This window comes from Corvus moneduloides, chromosome 1, assembly GCF_009650955.1.
Source record: "Corvus moneduloides isolate bCorMon1 chromosome 1, bCorMon1.pri, whole genome shotgun sequence".
Taxonomy (NCBI): Eukaryota; Metazoa; Chordata; class Aves; order Passeriformes; family Corvidae; genus Corvus; species Corvus moneduloides.
The window spans coordinates 164934305-164952124 of NC_045476.1; the positions used below are offsets into that span (position 1 = coordinate 164934305).

General features: G+C 48.6%; 1 protein-coding gene across 5 annotated transcripts; it reads right to left on the minus strand.

The window, feature by feature from the left end:
- Positions 1 to 891: 891 nt before the first annotated feature.
- On the minus strand, positions 892 to 17745 carry TOP1MT (DNA topoisomerase I mitochondrial). Of its 5 annotated transcripts, none has more exons than XM_032091709.1 (14): positions 16232 to 16573; positions 15250 to 15365; positions 13875 to 13996; positions 13222 to 13344; positions 12689 to 12876; positions 11793 to 11937; positions 10914 to 11057; positions 10243 to 10428; positions 9676 to 9744; positions 8417 to 8531; positions 7813 to 7940; positions 7072 to 7166; positions 6459 to 6608; positions 892 to 1098 (listed from the first exon to the last, which is right to left on the minus strand). In XM_032091709.1, exons 1-14 carry the CDS (start codon positions 16426 to 16428, stop codon positions 990 to 992), a joined length of 1887 nt encoding a protein of 628 aa, XP_031947600.1. In that variant the 5' UTR covers positions 16429 to 16573; the 3' UTR covers positions 892 to 989. The 5 variants fall into 5 exon arrangements, with proteins under 5 accessions (XP_031947600.1, XP_031947619.1, XP_031947608.1 ...); XM_032091728.1 differs by lacking the exons at positions 892 to 1098; positions 16232 to 16573 and adding exons at positions 6066 to 6257; positions 17093 to 17129; XM_032091717.1 differs by lacking the exon at positions 892 to 1098 and adding an exon at positions 6066 to 6257.
- Between the last annotated feature and the right edge of the window lie 75 nt (positions 17746 to 17820).

Consider the following 17820-nt stretch of genomic DNA (forward strand, 5'->3'; position numbering starts at 1 on the left):
CAAGTGACCCTGGGAAAGGATTGGAGACTTCCTTGTTATCCCATCCTGTCAGGGAAATCGTCTGCCCTGTTTCCAAGAGGAAGGGCAGCCTGAGTTCCACCCACACACCTGGAAACATGGCATTTTTTGGGAAGTAATCAGCTGCCTGCCTACTGCAACACAGGGCAATCCCAGGGAACTTCTGGAAGCTCCTACCGTCTGGAGAGACCTCACATCACTTGGAAGAGGAACTTTTTACACTAAGACAAGGGGACTGGCTTCCCGCTGCCACAGGGCAGGGTTAGATGGGATACTGGGAAGGAATTGTCCCCTGTGAAGGTGGTGAGGCCCTGGAATGGAATTCCCAGAGAAGCTGTGGCTGCCCCATCCCTGGAGGTACTCCAAGGCCAGCTTGGACAGGGCTTGGAGCAAGCCACTCCATGGCAGGGGGATGGAATTCCATGATCTTTAAAGATCTTTTCCAACACAAACCATTCCATCATTCCATGATCCCTCTTCCTTCCAGGCTCTCAGCAGCTGAAGGAACTTAAAAGCCTCAATGCAGCTGGGAGAGCCTTTATCCCAAGGCTTATTCCTGAGCCAAGCCAATGAAATCATAATTGCAGTTTAATCCTGACTTGGATTAAGAATACTAACAAAGTAATTTATTGGGATTTCTCCTGCCCCAGCTTGCAGTGGCTCAGGATTAAGGTCTGGAGAAGCCAATCTCAGACCTTGGAACAACTCAGCTGAGCTTCTCCTGATTCTTTGTTTTGAGTAACAGAGGTGTCCACTGGCCAAAAATAGGGATGGGAAGAGCCAGGCTGGATGTTACCCACTCATTCCTAGGGGGAGACCCAGGATGTGCAGCCATCCTCACCCCACAGCCAGTGTCAGCTCTCCTTCACAGGGCACAAACCTGAAATCCTGGAATTTCATCCTTCCTTGGAAGCCTTTCCTCTGCCCTTCCTTAGCCAGTCCTTCAGCTGATCCCAGGGATCCGATTTCTCTCAGGTTGCTTTCCCTGCAGCCACTTTCCTTGGCATCAGCACTTCCAAACACGTGGCCTGGGATAATGGCTCTGCAATTTGGGCTGATTTTCCATCCGTCTGAGCCTGGCTGAGTGTGAAGGGACAGAAATCCAGGGAGCTCTTTCAGCACATGTTTTATTTATGCCAAACCACAGCCACGCTCTTATCTCCCACTAAAAAAGGTTGGGAAAGGAAATGTCTCCACTCACGGAGTTCAGAGACAGCGCCTGAATCACAGCAGCTGCAGCCTCAAATGTTCTTCCCCTTTCCTCTCAAGCCGACAAAACATTCCCTTCAAAGTTTCTGCTCTGTATTTCCCTTTTTTTTCCCTCATTTTTGCAACATCAGACCTCAGAGGGAGAAGGGCAGGAAGGAAAAACCCTCTGGAAATCCTTCACCTTTTCCTTCCTCAAATCCCCACAGGGGTTTCCCACCTTTCACGAGTCTGCCAGGCTGCAGCTGGGTGGTTTTCCCTTCATCCCATCGCTCCAGGGATTGGATGCAAGGGAGAAGCAGCAGTGGAGCAGCAAATGCCCCATCACCTCCCCTTCCCTCTCCACACCAATTAAGATAAATCAGCCAAAATTCCATGTCCCCTACGTTTGAAGGCCCCATCATTAAGCAGATGAGAGAGCAGCCAAGCAGAGCTGATGAACTCCCTTTCCCAAAGTGGCTGAGTCACCATTCCTGGAGGGATTTAAAAGACATGGAAATGTGGGGGGACATTGTCTTGTGGTGAACAGAGCAATTAACGGCTGCACTTGATGAACTTAAAGGGCTTTTCCAACCTAAAGGATTCCATGATTTAGATCACCTGATGGGCCAGGGGAGGGGAGGAGCCCTGCCAATGAGAAAATACAGAATGTGGCTCTGGAAAACAGGAGGCTGATGAGGTTTGTTCATCCACGAGGACCTGTTGGACAGGGAACAAGATTCTGACTCATCCCAAGGAGAGAGCACAATGTGGGAAGGTTCGTGATGTGATGAGCACAGCTCTGGCTAATGGATTTATAATTCCCAAGTCTTCAAGATGCTGATGGCAGAAGCAACAACCAGGGATGGATCCCACAGGAGCTTCCAGCTGCTCAAACAACTTCTGCAGGAAGGGGAATTGTTTGTAGAGTCCCCAGCCATCCTTAGGTTGGAGTCACCAGAGCTGGAGAGCTGAATCAATGCTGGGATCATCAGCACAAGGATATGGAGCTGCTGAGCAGATCCAGAGAATCTCCAAGATCCAGAGATGCTCCAAGGGCTGGAGCCCCTCTGCTCTGGAGCCAGGCTGGGACAGCTGGGAATGTCCAGCCTGGAGAAGAGAAGGCTCCAGGGAGAGCTTCTGGAGCCTCTTCCAGTGCCTAAAGGGGCTCCAAGAGAGCTGGAGAGGGACTTGGGACAAGGGATGGAGTGACAGGACACAGGAAATGGCTTCCCACTGCCAGAGGGCAGGGATAGATGGGATACTGGGAACCTGTAAGGGTTGTGAGGGGCTGGAATGGAATTCCCAGAGAAGCTGTGGCTGCCCCATCCCTGGAAGTGTCCAAGTCCAGGTTGGACAGGGCTTGGAGCAACCTGGGATAGTGCAAGATGTCCCTGCCCATGGCAGAGGGTTGGAATTCCATGATCTTTAAGGTCTCTTCCAACCCAAACCCTTCCATGATTCTTTGATTTAAGTTCAAAATCCCAGATTTGGGGCCAAATGACCCCATGGAACACGACAGGCTGAGGGGAAATGGAGTTGCTGCCTTTAACAGACAATCATGGAGCTGATGTCCAAGGATAATCTGGCTCTGGCTCTGCACAAAGGACAAGCAGCTGCTTCCAGATGCATCAAGGGAAACTCCAACCAGATCTAAGGAAGGAAAAGCTTTGCCAGGGGGACACTGAACTGTGCCATAAATCAAATCCCTCCTGATGGGAGAGAATTTTCTAAAAGTCCTTGCAAGGAGTTTCAAAGATAAACCAAAACTTTTCCTGGAGTTTCAATGCTGCTAGATAGCTGTTTATTAAGTCTTATCAGAGGAACAGAGCCACCAGCGTGACCCAGGTACAGCACAGAGCACAGAAAGCAGGAGTGAAGTCTCTAATTATCAAGATTTACACAGCCTTTTAAAGATAATTTAACCAATAGTTACTAAAAATGTATATTATTTTCACTTTCCTACCAATTATTCAGTAACACGGGCAGGAACTGTGGAATTCTCTATCCAGTCATCCCAAACTACTTTTACTGCAGAACATGGAGTAGTACAAGAAGGAGAAGAAGGTTTAGAGAACAACAACAATCCTCCATTTTGATATTTTTTACTCTTATCTATTTACTACAAAGAGAAGTCCAAAACCTTTAAACTTTTCACCCTGTGACAATCTTACACAGTAATCTATCACCTAATTCACACCACTGTATTTTCTAGTTCTTGCCTGACTGTTGGTAATTTTTTCCAAGGTTGGAGGTTAAAACAGTGTTGTTCAGGGGGCTAAGAACCCTTCAAAACAGGCAGAGAAATCTTCTCAGCATTCTGGGTTCCTACACCAGGGCAGTGATTCATTTCCAAAACAGTGACCCTGAGAGATGGTGGAGGAATCTCCCTCTGTGGAAACACTGAAATTAAGTTTGAGAAAACCCTGAACAACCCAGCCAAAGTTGACCCTCCTTTGAGGAGAAGGTTGAACTCGAGCCCTCCAAAGGCCATCACAACCCTGGATTTCTGGGAAGAGTCTGGGCAGGGGCAGCAGATACCAAAGCAAGGCAAGAGGAACTTCTCACCACCTCCTAAATTTATCTTCTCCAACAGCCCCTCTATCACCACTGCCCAGGGGCATCAATGTAGGACATCCCCAGGCTGCAGGAAGTGGACAAACTTCCCAACCCCCAGATGGTTTTTCAGGATTTTTTTTGTTTGTTTGGATTTTTTTTTTAATTTGTTCTTTAAAGCTCCATTATGTATCTAGAACAAGCCTAAGCTCATCCAGCACCAGCCTGAGCAGTCAACTTTGTCCCCGGTAGATTTTTGGTGAGGTCTCCTCCCACCCACAGTGAACAAAAGGCTCTTAAGAAAAGCAAATTAGGCAACCAAGAAGTCACAGGGGAAGGTGTCACTTCTGGTTTTGTCACAAACTACAACTTCCCTTTTTTAAAGAAAAAGAGGAAGCCATCACAATGGAAAAATGCTAAACTTTTGCCTTTCTGATTTTTGTTGTCATTATCTTGATTTTGGGTTACCCAAAGCCTCAAACACAGGTTTTCCTCTGCCTACATCATCACAGAAAGTTGGAAAGGACCTTTAGGACCATCAAGTCCAACCACCATGTTCACCACTAAACCATGTCCTCAAGTGCCATTTCCAGAGGTTTTCTGAGCACTGCCAGGGATGGAGACTTCGGAAAAACACTGGAAAAAGAGAGTTGAAACCATGCCTGGAAGGGCCAAAGTGAGGAGGGTTCATCCTAGCACACCAGTATTGCTTGGAGCCACTAAATAACCCCAAATGATTGGGATGGGAGAGGGATCGTCTTCTCTGGGATAAGAACATGATCCTGAGCAGTAGGAAAAGCTCCCGGGCATTAGGCCATGGGAAAGATCTATGGAATATTGCCAGAAACATTCAGAGGACTCCAGGAAAAACAGGATGAAGATGGACAGGACCATTTGGGACAGCAAAAAACCCAGCCTTTCTGGAATTACCCCTTTATTTTATAGAATCCCAGAATGGCTTGGATTGAAAGGAACCTTAAAGCTCATTCATGGGCAAGGACACCTTCCACTATCCCAGGTTGCTCCAAGCCTCATCCAACCTGGCTTTGGAGCAGGGATGGAACATCCAGAACCACACCTGGAATGAGTTGCAAAAAGCCTCCAGTCATGGATAGTCAGTAAAAATAAGCCACTCCCAGTTTTAATGAAATGCATTCCAAGCCCTCCATTTCCAACCAAAACAGCAACAATTTCAACACGAGAATGAGTGGAAATAAACACATGGGAAGCACCAGGAGCTTTGGAATACAGAGCCCTGGACATCAGCCCAGAGGTACCAGAAGGTTTTGCTGCCAATGCAACAGTTTGCTCACACCTGGTATCCACTGGGATGTGGGAATTCTGCCAGGAATGGGCTGAAAGGACCTTTTCGGGGATGTGGAAAGCAGGCAGTTAAGCAGCAAACACAACCAGTTTATGCTGTTGATCCCTGCCTGCTCCATTCACAGCTGGAGTGGGAAGGATGATGCCAAAGGTGTCATCCCAACACAGGAACAGCTCCAGGAATATTGGTCCCACTCCCCACCACCTGTCCCACAGAGCCTGGCCCAGCATTTTCCTGTTTCCTAGGAAATTTCCTATTTCCTAAACCTCTGTCTGGACAGTTCAGTTTCTGCTCTGGATACAGGAGCTGAGCCAGGGCCAAGTGAAGAAAATAAGGGAATAAACATGGCCTCAAGTGAGATGTCCTCTCCCAGACAAAAATTTAACCGCATGGGGATGCTCAAAATACACTTTGTTCATGGCCAAGGTGAATTTTAACCCCCTGCAATGTGAAACTGCTTTTAAATCCAACATCTTCCCTTCCCACCTTCTCCTGCCATGACACAAATTCCCTCCTGTATTTTTTCCATTTAATATCCCTGCCATTGCACAACTTTCTCCTCTCCTGGAGGTGAAAGGGCACAAAGTCCCCCAAAATGTAAAACCCTGAGGTTTTTCCTTTCCCCACAGTGCACCCCTAACCCAATCCTGGGGTTTTTATTGCAGTTCCCTGTTTTCCTGTTGTCATCACTTTGTGTTTCCCCATCTATCCCATTCAGTCTGGAAAGGGCAGCACAGCTCCACTACCCCAAGGAGACAGGATTAGACCTGATCTTGTTGATCAGCACAATTAAGGCTCTTATTTAATCTCCTTCCAAGACTCCAGAGGAAGAAAGAAAAAAAATCCCAAGTACTTGGCAACTCTGAAGAGGAATTAAGAGTTCCCAAAGTCCCAAATCCCAATCACCAATACCTGTTCCAACTGGAAATCCAGGTGTTTGCTTTTCCATACAAAAAAAAAAGGCACCAAACTCAGACAACCCTCAGTCCCCAGCAGCAGCAAATTTTTAAAAAGGGCTTCCCAACAGCACCAAATGAGTAGGATTTGGGATTTAACATGGAAGGCACCAGCTCAGAATTCAAAGTCCTCGCCGGCCATGTCGATGGCCCAGGCAAACTTCTCCCTCTGGGTCTTGTTGTAGATCTTCTCAATGGGAATCCCAAATTTCTTGCACCTGTGCAGACCACAAGACACCAGTGGGGACCAGTTACCCAGCAGGGTCCTCTCCACTGCATCCCTGCAGGTGTCCAAGGCCAAGCTGGATGGAGCTTGGAGCAACCTCGGATAGCGGAAGGTGTCCCTGCCCATGGAACAACAGGAATTTTAAGGTCCTTTCCAACCCAAACCATTCCATGATTTCACACCCAAGACTCACCAAGCCACGCTAATCCTGGGATCCAGGTAATTCAGCTTGGATGTGCCCAGAGCTATTTGCTTGTTCTCCTCCTTGTCCGTGGCCTGGACGTTCAGCCTGGCCAATTGCTCCTCCAGCCTCTTCAACAGCTTCTTCTTCCTCTCCACGTTCCTGAGGGCAGAGAAGACAACACAGAATGTCCCAAAGGCCAAGAATTCTCTGGAATGGCAGAGTCAGAGGTGCCATTCAGGACCAACCTGTTTCTCAACGACTTGGATCTGGTGAGATGCTTTTGTAATATTAAAAATTAACAATAAAAAAATGTAATTTCAACCACCAAAGTTGGGCAAACAAAATCCAGCATCCTGGAATGGGTTGCCCAGGGAAGCTGTGGCTGCCCCATCCCTGGAAGTGTTCAAGACCAGGTTGGACAAGGTTTGGAGCAACCTGGGATAGCAAAAGGCATCCCTTAAGGGAACCATCTACAAGATCTGAACCATCTTTCATGGGACAAGAAGGCCCCAATCCTAAACATGGGCATTCGTGTTCTGATGGGGTGTTGGGACACATCTTCCCCATCCGTGGGCCCTCTGGATACTTCTGCAAGCGAGGATTCCAAGGAAGAGCCACTCACGCTTCTGCTTTGGCATCTTTTGTGTCTTCGAACTCATCTTCAGCTTTTTTCACTTCTTCCTGGGCTTCCTCCACTTGTTTCTTCTTGGCATCAATCTGTGAAGGTGAAAATAAAGTCAGACAACACTTCCAAACTCCCTGAAGGTTTCAACCTCCTCCCTCTTTTCCTTCCCTCATCATTCCTTGTCCCTGCAGCATTTTCTGGGCTCAAGCATTTTTTAGCATTTTCTAAAATATCATCACAGCCCAGATGCCACAAACACTTGGAGCTCCTAAATCTGTTCATCTTCTGCACCTGCCTGAGACTGAGGGACTTGGGACAGCACCAGAGACCTCAAAAAAGTCCCAGTCCATCAGTGGGGTGTGAGCAAAAGCTGAGGACAATTAAAAGGGGTAATCTGAGGTATTTTCAAGCTGCTCTTTCTGCAGGAAAACCAATTTCCCTGATCTTGATCCAACTGGGCCAGAGCTGCCATCACAAAAGGCCCCCAGCTCAGTTTGAACACACAGTGATGAAAAATGCCCCAAACTCATAAAAACTCACCCAAATTCTGTGCCAAGTGTGCTTCCCCCCAGTATTTGAGGTCACCACATCCCTCTCCACCCCTGGGTTGCAATCCACTATTCCCAGGACATTCCCTGATGTTGTTGACCGAGGTAATTCCTTCAGATATCACCCCAGCCCAAAATAAAATTCAGAGGCCAGATTAGGTTTGGGATCTCTCATCTGGGTCTGTCTCACCTTTTCCTGAAGGAATTGCATGGACTTGGCAAAGGTTTTTGGTATAGACCTCTGATGGTTGCACAGGATGGCCACGGCTCGGTTGGCTCGGTTGTAGGACAGGAGCTTTCCTGCAACGTTGTCTTCAGCTGGAAAGAAATGAAAGCATCACTCTGTCTCCATTCCAGGAGTTGGGAAAAGCAGGGAATACAGAAGAAGGAAAGGTAAACAAGTTGCTGTCGCATTTTCTCTCCAGGGAGAGCAATCATGGTTGTAGAAATTGGGGAAGGACAATTGAGCACCACCACCTCATGCTGTGACTCATCACTCATGCACACAAAGAGGCAAAAATAGTGCAACCAACCAGCAGCACAAGGAAAAGAGGGAAAAATATTCCCATTTTGGCAAGCAGTTAGTCAGAGTATCCCCGAGTTCACCATTTCTCACTTACCAACATTCCCAACCTGCTGCTCACCCCCATAAGTTACTCCCACCCTGCTATGTGGAGCATCACCTGCCCAGGTGGGACATGGGCAGTTTTAGGGATCCTGAGGCAATGGACGGACATTCCAGAGCCCTTTGGTCCCAGGGTGCAGCTGGTGACACCACAACCACTGGAACTCACGGTTGGTGAGGGCCTTGAGCTGCTCCTGCAGGGTGATGGAGGCGTTGTAGGTCCTGAAGACTTTGGCCGTCAAACCATCCATGAGGTCCTGGAGGTGTTTGTTCAGGAAGTGTGTCTGGAGGAGGGAAAACAGAGGAAAAGTGTAGGGAAACTCACATCAGGAATTCTAGTGGTAGGACAAGGAGGAACAGCTTCAAACTGGTAAAGGGTTTGATGGGATATTGGGAAGGAATTCTTCCCTGGGAGGGTGGGGAGGCCCTGGAATGGAATTCCCAGAGAAGCTGTGGCTGCTCCATCCCTGGAATTGTTCAAGGCCAGGTTGGACAGGGCTTGGAGGAACCTGGGATAGTGGAAAGTGTCCCTGCCCATGGCAGGGCTTTGGAACTTGACAGTCTTTAGGGTCCCTTCCTACCCAAACCATTCCACGATTCCATGAAAGAGCAGGAATAGAACAAGCAGAAGCCGGGACAAATCTTTTTTTTTTCAGACCATCTTATGCCTACGCAACCAAAATTAGGCATTAAAAAAAAATTAAGTTCTGCAGCTTGTAGAGCTACTTGTGGGGTCAGATCAATCATCTACCCAAAACTGGCCTGAAATTCCGCCTAAATCCACAAAAAAATCTCTCTGGAAGTCAACAATTTCTGCGCATCTATGTCCAAGAGGACACACGCTGGCACCGGGGGACACGGTTTAGCAGTGGACCTGGCAGTGCTGGGTTAAGGCTTGGATTTGATGATCTGAGAGGTCTTTTCTGGCCTCACACCCAATATCACATCTCTGTTCTACAGAGCACATGGGGCTGCTCATGGATCACATATCCCATCCTGAGGAAGATGAGGGAGAAGGTTTTTCCAGGAGGGAAGGCAGCACATCCCTCCAGCAACCTCTCCCACTTCTGTGGAGCCCCGATGAGGTGCAAAAGCATCAAAAAGCCGAGGTCTGGTACCTCCAGGAATTTCCCAAATGTGGGCAGCCTTTCCCAGGCTAAAAAAGGCCCAAGTGGATGAGTTGGAGGAGGGAAGGAGCAGGAATCCAGCTCCTCAGCAGGGACACAGGGAAGCAGAGATGCTCCAGGGCAGAAGGAGGCTGGAAAACATCACAGGGTGTTCAAACAGTGACAGTGGTGTCCCTGGAGAGCAGAGAGTTAAAACCAGGCAAAGGGATGACCACCAACGGTGGCCAAGGGTGTCACGGTTTGACTTCTCCTCCCTCAGGGCCACCGGTGCTGTTTGAAAAGCTTCAAGGTGACAACTCACAGTGAGCTGGTCAAAGAGGTCATCGGTGGGGTCCTTGTTCTTCATGAACAGCTGCAGGTTCTTGAACACCTGAACAGGGAAAAAGGACAGCTCTGGTCAGAGCCAAGGAATGAATTGCTTCCAGACATCTCCCTCATCTCTGCCTCCTCCTCTTCCAGATGGACTCTGATTCACCCTCGTGTTGGCACATCCCACCAACCCTCTCAACTTCAAGGTGCCAATGGGTGTTTCCCCCATCTTTCCCATCTTCAACATTCCAGTTTCCCCACAAACAGCATTAAAATCTTCTTTCCCATGAGCAAAGGAAAAGAATTAAAGATAAATGGAGATATTTCAAGTCCTGATGCCCACAAGCCAACTGAGGGTGCTCCAGCAAGAGGTGAGACTTCTCCCTCATGGTTCCCAGGGTAGAACAACCTTGAAAGTTCTATCCCAAAATTTCTGCCATTCTCCGGGGCTAAAGCACAGGAGGCACCTTGGTAACCGGTTTTGGATGGAAATTTGGGACGGATAAACACTGAGGGAATCCAGATAACCAAGCACTTCCTCTATTCCTTCCCCACTCACCGGCCTCTCCACGGACACTTTGTTGTAGTAACGGATGGAGTCTTTCCCAAGGAAGTCAAACTCCACCACGTGCTCCTGCCCATCCAGCTGGGGGTGCAGCTGGATGTGCTCCACACGCAGGGAGCAGCAGCCAACCGTGTCTGCAGTCTCCCCTTCCTCCTTCTCATTCCCAGCTCGCAGGGCCAGCTGGAAGGAAACAGAGAGTCATCCATCCCATCCCACCTCAATTCCCCTTTCCCAGGCTGTTAAAGTGGACCAGGACTAGAGGAGATTGGGTCATCTCCATCTGTAGATTCACAGAATGATTTGGAAGGGACCTTCAGGATCGCTTGGTTCCAACCCCCTGCCATGGGCTGGGACACTTTCCCCTAGGGACAATTTTCATCTTGCACACCTCTGGAAATATTCAAATCCAGGCTGGATGGGCCTTGGAGCCACCTGGTCTAGTGGAAGGTGTGCCTGCCTATGGCAGGGGGTTGGAAAGAAATGATCTTTAAGGTCTTATCCAACCAAACCATTCCAGGATTCCATAATCATCCCCAGATTCCTCATGTAGAGCCACCCTGGGCGGTAGAACCAACAAACACCAAAAACTGCAAAGTGGGGTGGTTCAGGGGAGGGAATTCCCAATTTCCACATGGATGGGGGACCTGGGGTGAGGCTGTGGATACCTTATCAATGAAGTACAGGGCCACCGCTCTTTGCCGCTTCTTTATTTCCTTGGATTTCCAATCTTTTCTGTACTGAGCCCGGATTTCGTGGACAACATCCTTTAGGCGCCGAGCTACCTCATATTTCTGCCAGTCCTTCTCCCCCTGGAATGGGAAACCAGGATATTTTCCATTCTGTGCCCCATCTTTGTTCCACCCCTACCAGTCAAGTCCTGCTCTAGAAACACCTCCAGCATCTAAATCCTGCTCAAACCCCATTGTTTTCTTGGGAAAAATCCATGAAGGGAATAAATTGGAGAAGAAAGAGCTCATCCAGGGTTTCTGTGCCCTCTGCTGGCCGTGCTGGATCTGCATCCTGGCCAAGTCAGGGTGTTCTCCACCATCCAGAGCATAGCGAGGACCAAGTGGTCAAATCATGGCCAAAGGTGGCTCCCCAGACACTAGTGTGGACTGACACAGGACTTCCTCAGTTGTGTCCACACCTGGGCAGCATTCCCACTTTCCTGGAGCCCTTGGAAATAGCCTTAAATCCCCTTTCTCTTCCCACAGAGTTCAATCCCACCTCTTCCTACCCTCCACTTCCTGGTATAAATGAACTCAACCCAACTCTGGCCCATACGGATCTTCTCAGCCCCTTCCTGGCTTCCAGCAGCCTTCCCTGGACACACATGAGGAATGTGGCACCAGGATGACTCAGCCAGGAGCAACCCATTCCTTGGAATAAGTTTGATGCTTCACAATCATCTGTCCTTTCCCTCTCACCATTTCATTTTGCTTATCCCCTTTTTAGTAAAGGGCCAAAAAAAGGGAGCATTTTGTTGATATTCCATATCCCAGCTTTCCCAGATTTTTTCACCTGACCAAAGGCACCATTCCAACCTTCAGCTTGGAGCTGGGATTCAGCATGATGTACTTCAAGGTGTTCTGGATGTTCTCTGTCCACGAGGCCAGCCAGGTGACCGTGTTGTCAAAGCGCACCTCCTTCCACCTGTGACCTTCTGGGGGCTCGGGAATCTTGGAATCCCTGTGGGAAGAGCAGAATTAGAGCCCTCAGGCCATGAAGAAAGAGGTGAGCCAAGGATGGTCACCACCACTGAGAAAACATGGAATCCACCCAAAATTGCTCCACAACATGGAATCGTTAAAGTTGGAAGAGTCCTCCAAGATCGTGTCCAGCCATGAACCAGCACTGCCACGACCACCAAACCCACAAGTCCCCAGGTGCCACATCTACACAGCTTTCACATCCCTGCAGGACTGGTGACTCCACCACTGCCCTGGCAGCCTCTTCCAGTGCTTGACAACCCTTTCTGTGGAGAAGTTTTTCCCAATTATCCAACCTAAACCTCTTCTGGAACAACTTAAAGCCATTTCCTCTTTTCCTATCATTTATTATCCAGGAGAAGAGACCAAGCCCCACCTGGATCCACCCTCCTGTTGTGGAGAGCAATAAGGTCCCCCCTGAGCCTCTTTTTCTCCAGGCTGAGCCCCTCCAGCTCCCTCAGCTGCTCCCAGTGCTCCAGACCTTTCCCATAACCAGGTGTTTATCATTTGGATGCTGGGAACAACAGGAAAACTTTCTGGACTGGTGAGGAATGTTTTAAATCAAGGTCTCCAAATGGGTGGCTTAAGACCAGTCCAGCTCACATAACTCAGAGGGAAAAAATACTCTCAGGGTATGGAAAACAGGAATTGTAGAAGATGGAAAAACCCCAACTTTGGGCCCCCAATCCCAAAGGACGTCCCAGGAGCTCAGCACTTCCAAGACAACTCACCTGCTGCAGTTGATGACGACATCTTCTGGCATGATCCTCTTCTTCAGCATCCCCATTTTGGGGTGCTCCCCACGGCCACGGAAGAGCCCTGGAGGTTCAGTTTTGAAGTTGCCAATCTTCTCCCGGTGCCCATCCAGGATGCAGTATCCATATTCCTCCTGGATCTTATCCGCCTCCTCCTTCAGCTTCTGAAACCAGGACACCACAAAAAAATCAGGACGGTTTGGACTGGATTGGAAGGGATCTTTAACATTCCAAGCAACAAGTCTAAGTGCCACCATTCCCTTAGCCAGGTCCACAATCCTCTGCACAGAGAAGGACTCCAAAACATCATCCAAGGAAAACTGGCACCCAGTAAAGCCATGGAATGTGCAGGATCTGCTGATAAAATTCAGGAAGAGAGGGTGATGGCCATGGAGACAGAGCTGGATTGAAGAACTCCAAGCTCAAGGCACAACACCAGGAAAGACAACAAGGAAGAGACAAAATTCCCAAAACTGTACCCAAAACATGTCATAGGAACCACTCCTCACCTGCTTTTCCTCCTTGGGAAGAGCTTTCCGGGCCTCATTTTTTTCCACAAAATATTTGTGGATCTCCCTGAAGTCACACTTGTCCAGATCCTTGATTAACTCCTGCTCCTCTGAGGTCATTTCCTGGGAAAGAAATGAGGAGGACTGGGAAAAGCCAGGAGGCAAAACTAATTCCACACAGAGCTTCTGCTTGGGCTTCTCCTTCCCAGAAGAGGGAACAGAGACCTACATCCCAATTCCTCGGAAAAATCACAGCCAGTTCCAGGGTGGAAGAACCGCATATGGAAAAAAGCCCCCAAACACAACTGCAGGGACAGCACCAAAGGTATTTGGGAGGTGTAAACATTCCCTAGGAAGAGTTTTGCTCTTTTTTGGGATCAGAGGTCATTCCTTCATTCCTTTGGTGTCCCCATACTGGTTTTGGAGCTGTTTCCAGGACGCTCCACCACCTGCTTCCATCACTAAAACTCAGAGAGAGCACAGAGAGCAAATCCCAGTCCAAATCCACAAAAAAAAAACCATGGAAATAACTCAGGATTTAGAACCTTAATTATAAATAAGGAACAAATCCCGCTCCCATTCCCTCCATCCCGCACCACAGCCTGGGGATGATGGATTTCATGGATATCAAGGAGCAATCCCAGGGAAGGTACCTTCCTCCAGTCATGGAAGAAGTTGTTCTGGAAGATCTCCTTGGTCGTGTACTCATGATCCAACATTTTGGCATAGAAGGTGGCGATTTCCTCCGTGGCCAGGCTCAGCTTCAAGGGTTTTCCTGGGAAAAGAGAGGCACTGACACCTCCCACTATCCCAGGTTGCTCCAAGCCCTGTCCAACCTGGAACACCTCCAGGGATGGATGGGGCAGCCACAGCTTCTCTGGGTAGAATCTTGGATAATTTCTTAGCTTTTTCTAAGGATACTGAATCATTTCTTGGAGGTGGCAAAGCCACCATCCCCTCCTGAACCCTTTGGCTGGAGAAACACAACAAAACCAAGAAATATCTTGGCTCATCCTAGGAATTACCTAGAAAGAGCTTTTTTTAAGGAAAAAGCGCCCTGCAGAGATCCAGGGTGTGGTTGAATCCTACTTGAACCACTGGTTTTTGGGATTCCTGGACAGCAGGGAATGGAGCCTTGGAGCAGCCCCATGACAACCCACACACCCCAGCTCATCCATGGGCCCTTCCTACTTGGGGTTGTTGTCTGTCCACAAACACTTTTCCATCCAGGAACGGTGACTTTTTTTAGGAAAAAAAAAAGTCAACATCAAAGATGCCAAAGTCCAAAGCCACCAGCCCAGATCCACACAACACCCATCGGTGTCTCCAGCAACTCCGAGGTCACAGGAGAAGTCCAAACCCTGTCAAGGCTCCTCCTCATGGAGCCAAAATCCTTGACAGCCCCATGGATCTCCCAGCAATGCCCTCTCCGGGCACCTCCTTTTCCCAAACTGGGCTTTTTCCTACTGCAAAGAAACCCCCATGGGAAGCCACAGGGAACTGAGGATCACCAAGATCCCATGGGAATGTGATCCCTTGGCTAACCCCCAATGTCCTTACTGCCCCCGCCCCTTGATCTATCAGAAATGAGTTCAGGGATGACCTGAGGGCAGGGAAAGGGAGGAAATCCAGCAGGAATGGCAGGAAAACAAGGAGGCACCAAAGGCCTGGATCTGTCCTGCCAGTGACACCATGAGCTGCTCTAAGGTGATGCGAAGGGAGCCTGGGGACATCAGGAGCTTGGAGCAGCCCAGCCAAATCCTTGGATGTGTCAGTCACTGAGGCCATGGATCAGTAAAATCCCATTTTTTCCAGCTCGTGGGAAAACACGGATGAGCTGACAAAGCTCAAACCCAAAAATGCAGCTTAATGAGAAAAAACAGCCATTAGGATCAGCTCCCCAAAAACCCCGTAACTCCAACCATGTGCAAGATCCTCCAGCTCGACCCCATGGCTTTTCCAATGGGATATTCCTCTTCCCTAAGGAGAGGGCACCACCCCGAGCGCCAGGTCCCCCCACGGATGTACCATCGTAATAAAACTGCACATCCTCAGGCAAGGGCTCATAGGGGGGCACAAAGTAGGGCCCTCGGTGCTCCAGCTGCATCCATTTGACTCCATCTTCCTTCTTCTCCTCTTCCCACCTGGAACAGACACACAGGAATCCATGAGAATATCCCAAATCTGGGATCAGGCACCTCCTCCCAAGGTCACACCGGGAAAATGCTTGGAGCAGTGACAGCTGGCACAAACTCCAGGTGAAATCCCGTTTTCTCTGCTGCTGCCTCAGTTTCCCTGTTCTCTGAAAGAGACTGGAATGGAATCCAGGGAATTGAGGAAGGGAATGTTTGGTGTGGTGACACGGAAGGACTCAGGGGGAGAGCGAAGGGAACCTAAAAACCACCTCATTTCAACCCCTTTCCACAGGCGGGGCCACCTTCCACTAATCCAGGTTGCTCCAAACCCCATCCAATGCAAGGAATACTTCCAGGGATGGGGCAGCCACGATTCTCCGGGAAATCTGTGCCTCATGAATATTCGTAACTTGGTTTCAATGCAAATAAGATCTTAAGGCATCTCCCTCCTGCCAGAGCAAACGGGATTTTAAAGTCACTGCAAGTTTTAACTGGGAAGATTTAAGAAGCAGCAACAAAAATTCCAACAAAATTAAATCTAAAAAAAAAAAAAAAAAAATTGTTGAAAGATCCATCCGGAAAATCAGGAGCAGAAAAAAAAAAGCCAAGGATTTCTGGGAAAACACAGCAAGATTCCACACGGAGAAAGCAAAATTCCCGTTTCTTGTGTGATTGTTTTCCCTCCCCTTGGGAAACGGAGTGGAATAAACCCCTGGCATCCAAAGGTGCATTGTGCCGTAAAAACAGAGGAAATGAAATATTCAAGGAAAATCAACAAGCTCCAGGAATTTGGGCTGAAAGCATCGGAGAAAGGCAGCGTCAGGATCACAAAACTTTGGGATCCCAAATTCCGGCAGAGCATCCCCCACACTCACCTTCCACAGCCCCCCGAGCCCACGGAGGCCAAGGGGGGGGGGGGGGGGGGGACCCATGGGAATTTCCTCATGGGAAATGCAGTCCTGGATGGGATTTTTGGGATGAAATTCCTACGTACCGGCCTCCCTCCTCTGTGCCGGGATCCGGGCATTCCAAACAAGGCATTCGTTAGGAAAAAAAATATAAAATCCCACATTTCACGTCAGCCTGGATCCTCCAAGAGCCGCCTCAAAGCTCCAGGTATCCATGGATATCCCTGTCTGGGATAACATCTCCTCCCAGATCAGGGTTTGCCACAAGCTCCCAAAAAAGCATCCCAAAATTCCTCCTGCTCTAACCCAGATCTTGGGGAACTCTTGGAGAGAGTGACACCAAGTGGTTAAAGCCGCACTTCCAAAAATAATCCAGCGTCCAGCAGCCACATTCCTCATCCTTTCCTATAAAGCACCTGCCTGGATCATCCCAAAACTGCTGGAGAAGGAAGTGGGGAAGGAATTCAGTCCCTCGATAGAGGTGGTGCTGTCTTGCCAGATGTTTTATTATTAATATTAAAACATAATAATTATCTCCTTCCAATAATTATGAGCTTCTCCCTTCCTGGGATGGGCACCAGGAAAATCATTGGAGGAGAAATAAATATTATAAATAGTTATAAAAATTAAAATAATTACGATACAAATCCTGCTGTGCATTCAGGATCTTCCGTTATCTCTCACCCATTTCCAAGAGTGACAAGTTCAAGGCTCAAGGAAATACAGGAAAAGAGCCAAAAAATAGGAATTTTCACCGTTTTGTCCCACAAAATAAAATTTAAATCCCAATCCCTGGGTTAGAGCTGCCAAAGGCACGCTGGAATTTACCATTTCCATTTGGTTTCTGCCTCTTTTTCTTCCTCCTTCTGTTTTTTAGTCTTTTTATTGTTCTTTTCTTCCCCTTTCTTTTCTTCTCCTCCTTCCTTAGATTTCCTTTTCCCAGTTTTCCCCGGGGTTTCCTCCTCTGCACTCTTCTCCTCCTTTGTTTCCCCCTCTGGCTTTTTCTTCTTGTTTTTCCTCTTTTTCTCTTTCCCTGGAACATCTCCCTTCCCTTCATCCTCCTCCTTCACCTCCTGTCCTATCCCTGCACTCAGAATCTCTCCCAATCCCAATCCTTCCTCCCCTTTCTCATCCACTTCCTCCTCCTTTATTCCTTTTCCATCTCCACTTCCCTTTCCCACCCTCTCCTCCAGTTCACCTCCCACTCCTTCCTCTCCCTCCTCATGCTTCTCCATCTCTTCCAGCAATTTTTCCTTCTTTGTTTTCCTCTTCCCCACTTTTTCCACCCCCTTCACTTTCCCCTTCTTGTGCTTCCTTGCTTTCCCCTTCTCCCATTTTTTATTCCCATCATCCCATCCCTGGCTGCTGTTGCTCCTCCGTCTTTTGGCTCTTCCCTGTCCCCCTTCCCAGTTCCTGCCCTCATCCTCCTCCTCCTCCTCAATGCCATCCATCAAATCCTCGAATTTCTCCTTCTTCCCTCTTTTTCCCTTCAATCCCTTCTCCCGCTTATTTTCCTCCTGTTTCTTCCCTCTTCTTCTCTTCAATCCCTTTTCCTC

Coding starts and splice junctions, on each gene's coding strand:
- TOP1MT (XM_032091692.1), bottom strand. CDS start 17,715: ATGGATGGCATTGAGGAGGAGGAGGAGGATGAGGGCAGGAACTGGGAA. Junction 9,745..10,242: donor AAGTGTCCGTGGAGAGGCCG/GTGAGTGGGGAA, acceptor TTCCCTGTTCAG/GTGTTCAAGAACCTGCAGCT. Junction 8,532..9,675: donor ACCTCTTTGACCAGCTCACT/GTGAGTTGTCAC, acceptor TCCCTCCTCCAG/ACACACTTCCTGAACAAACA.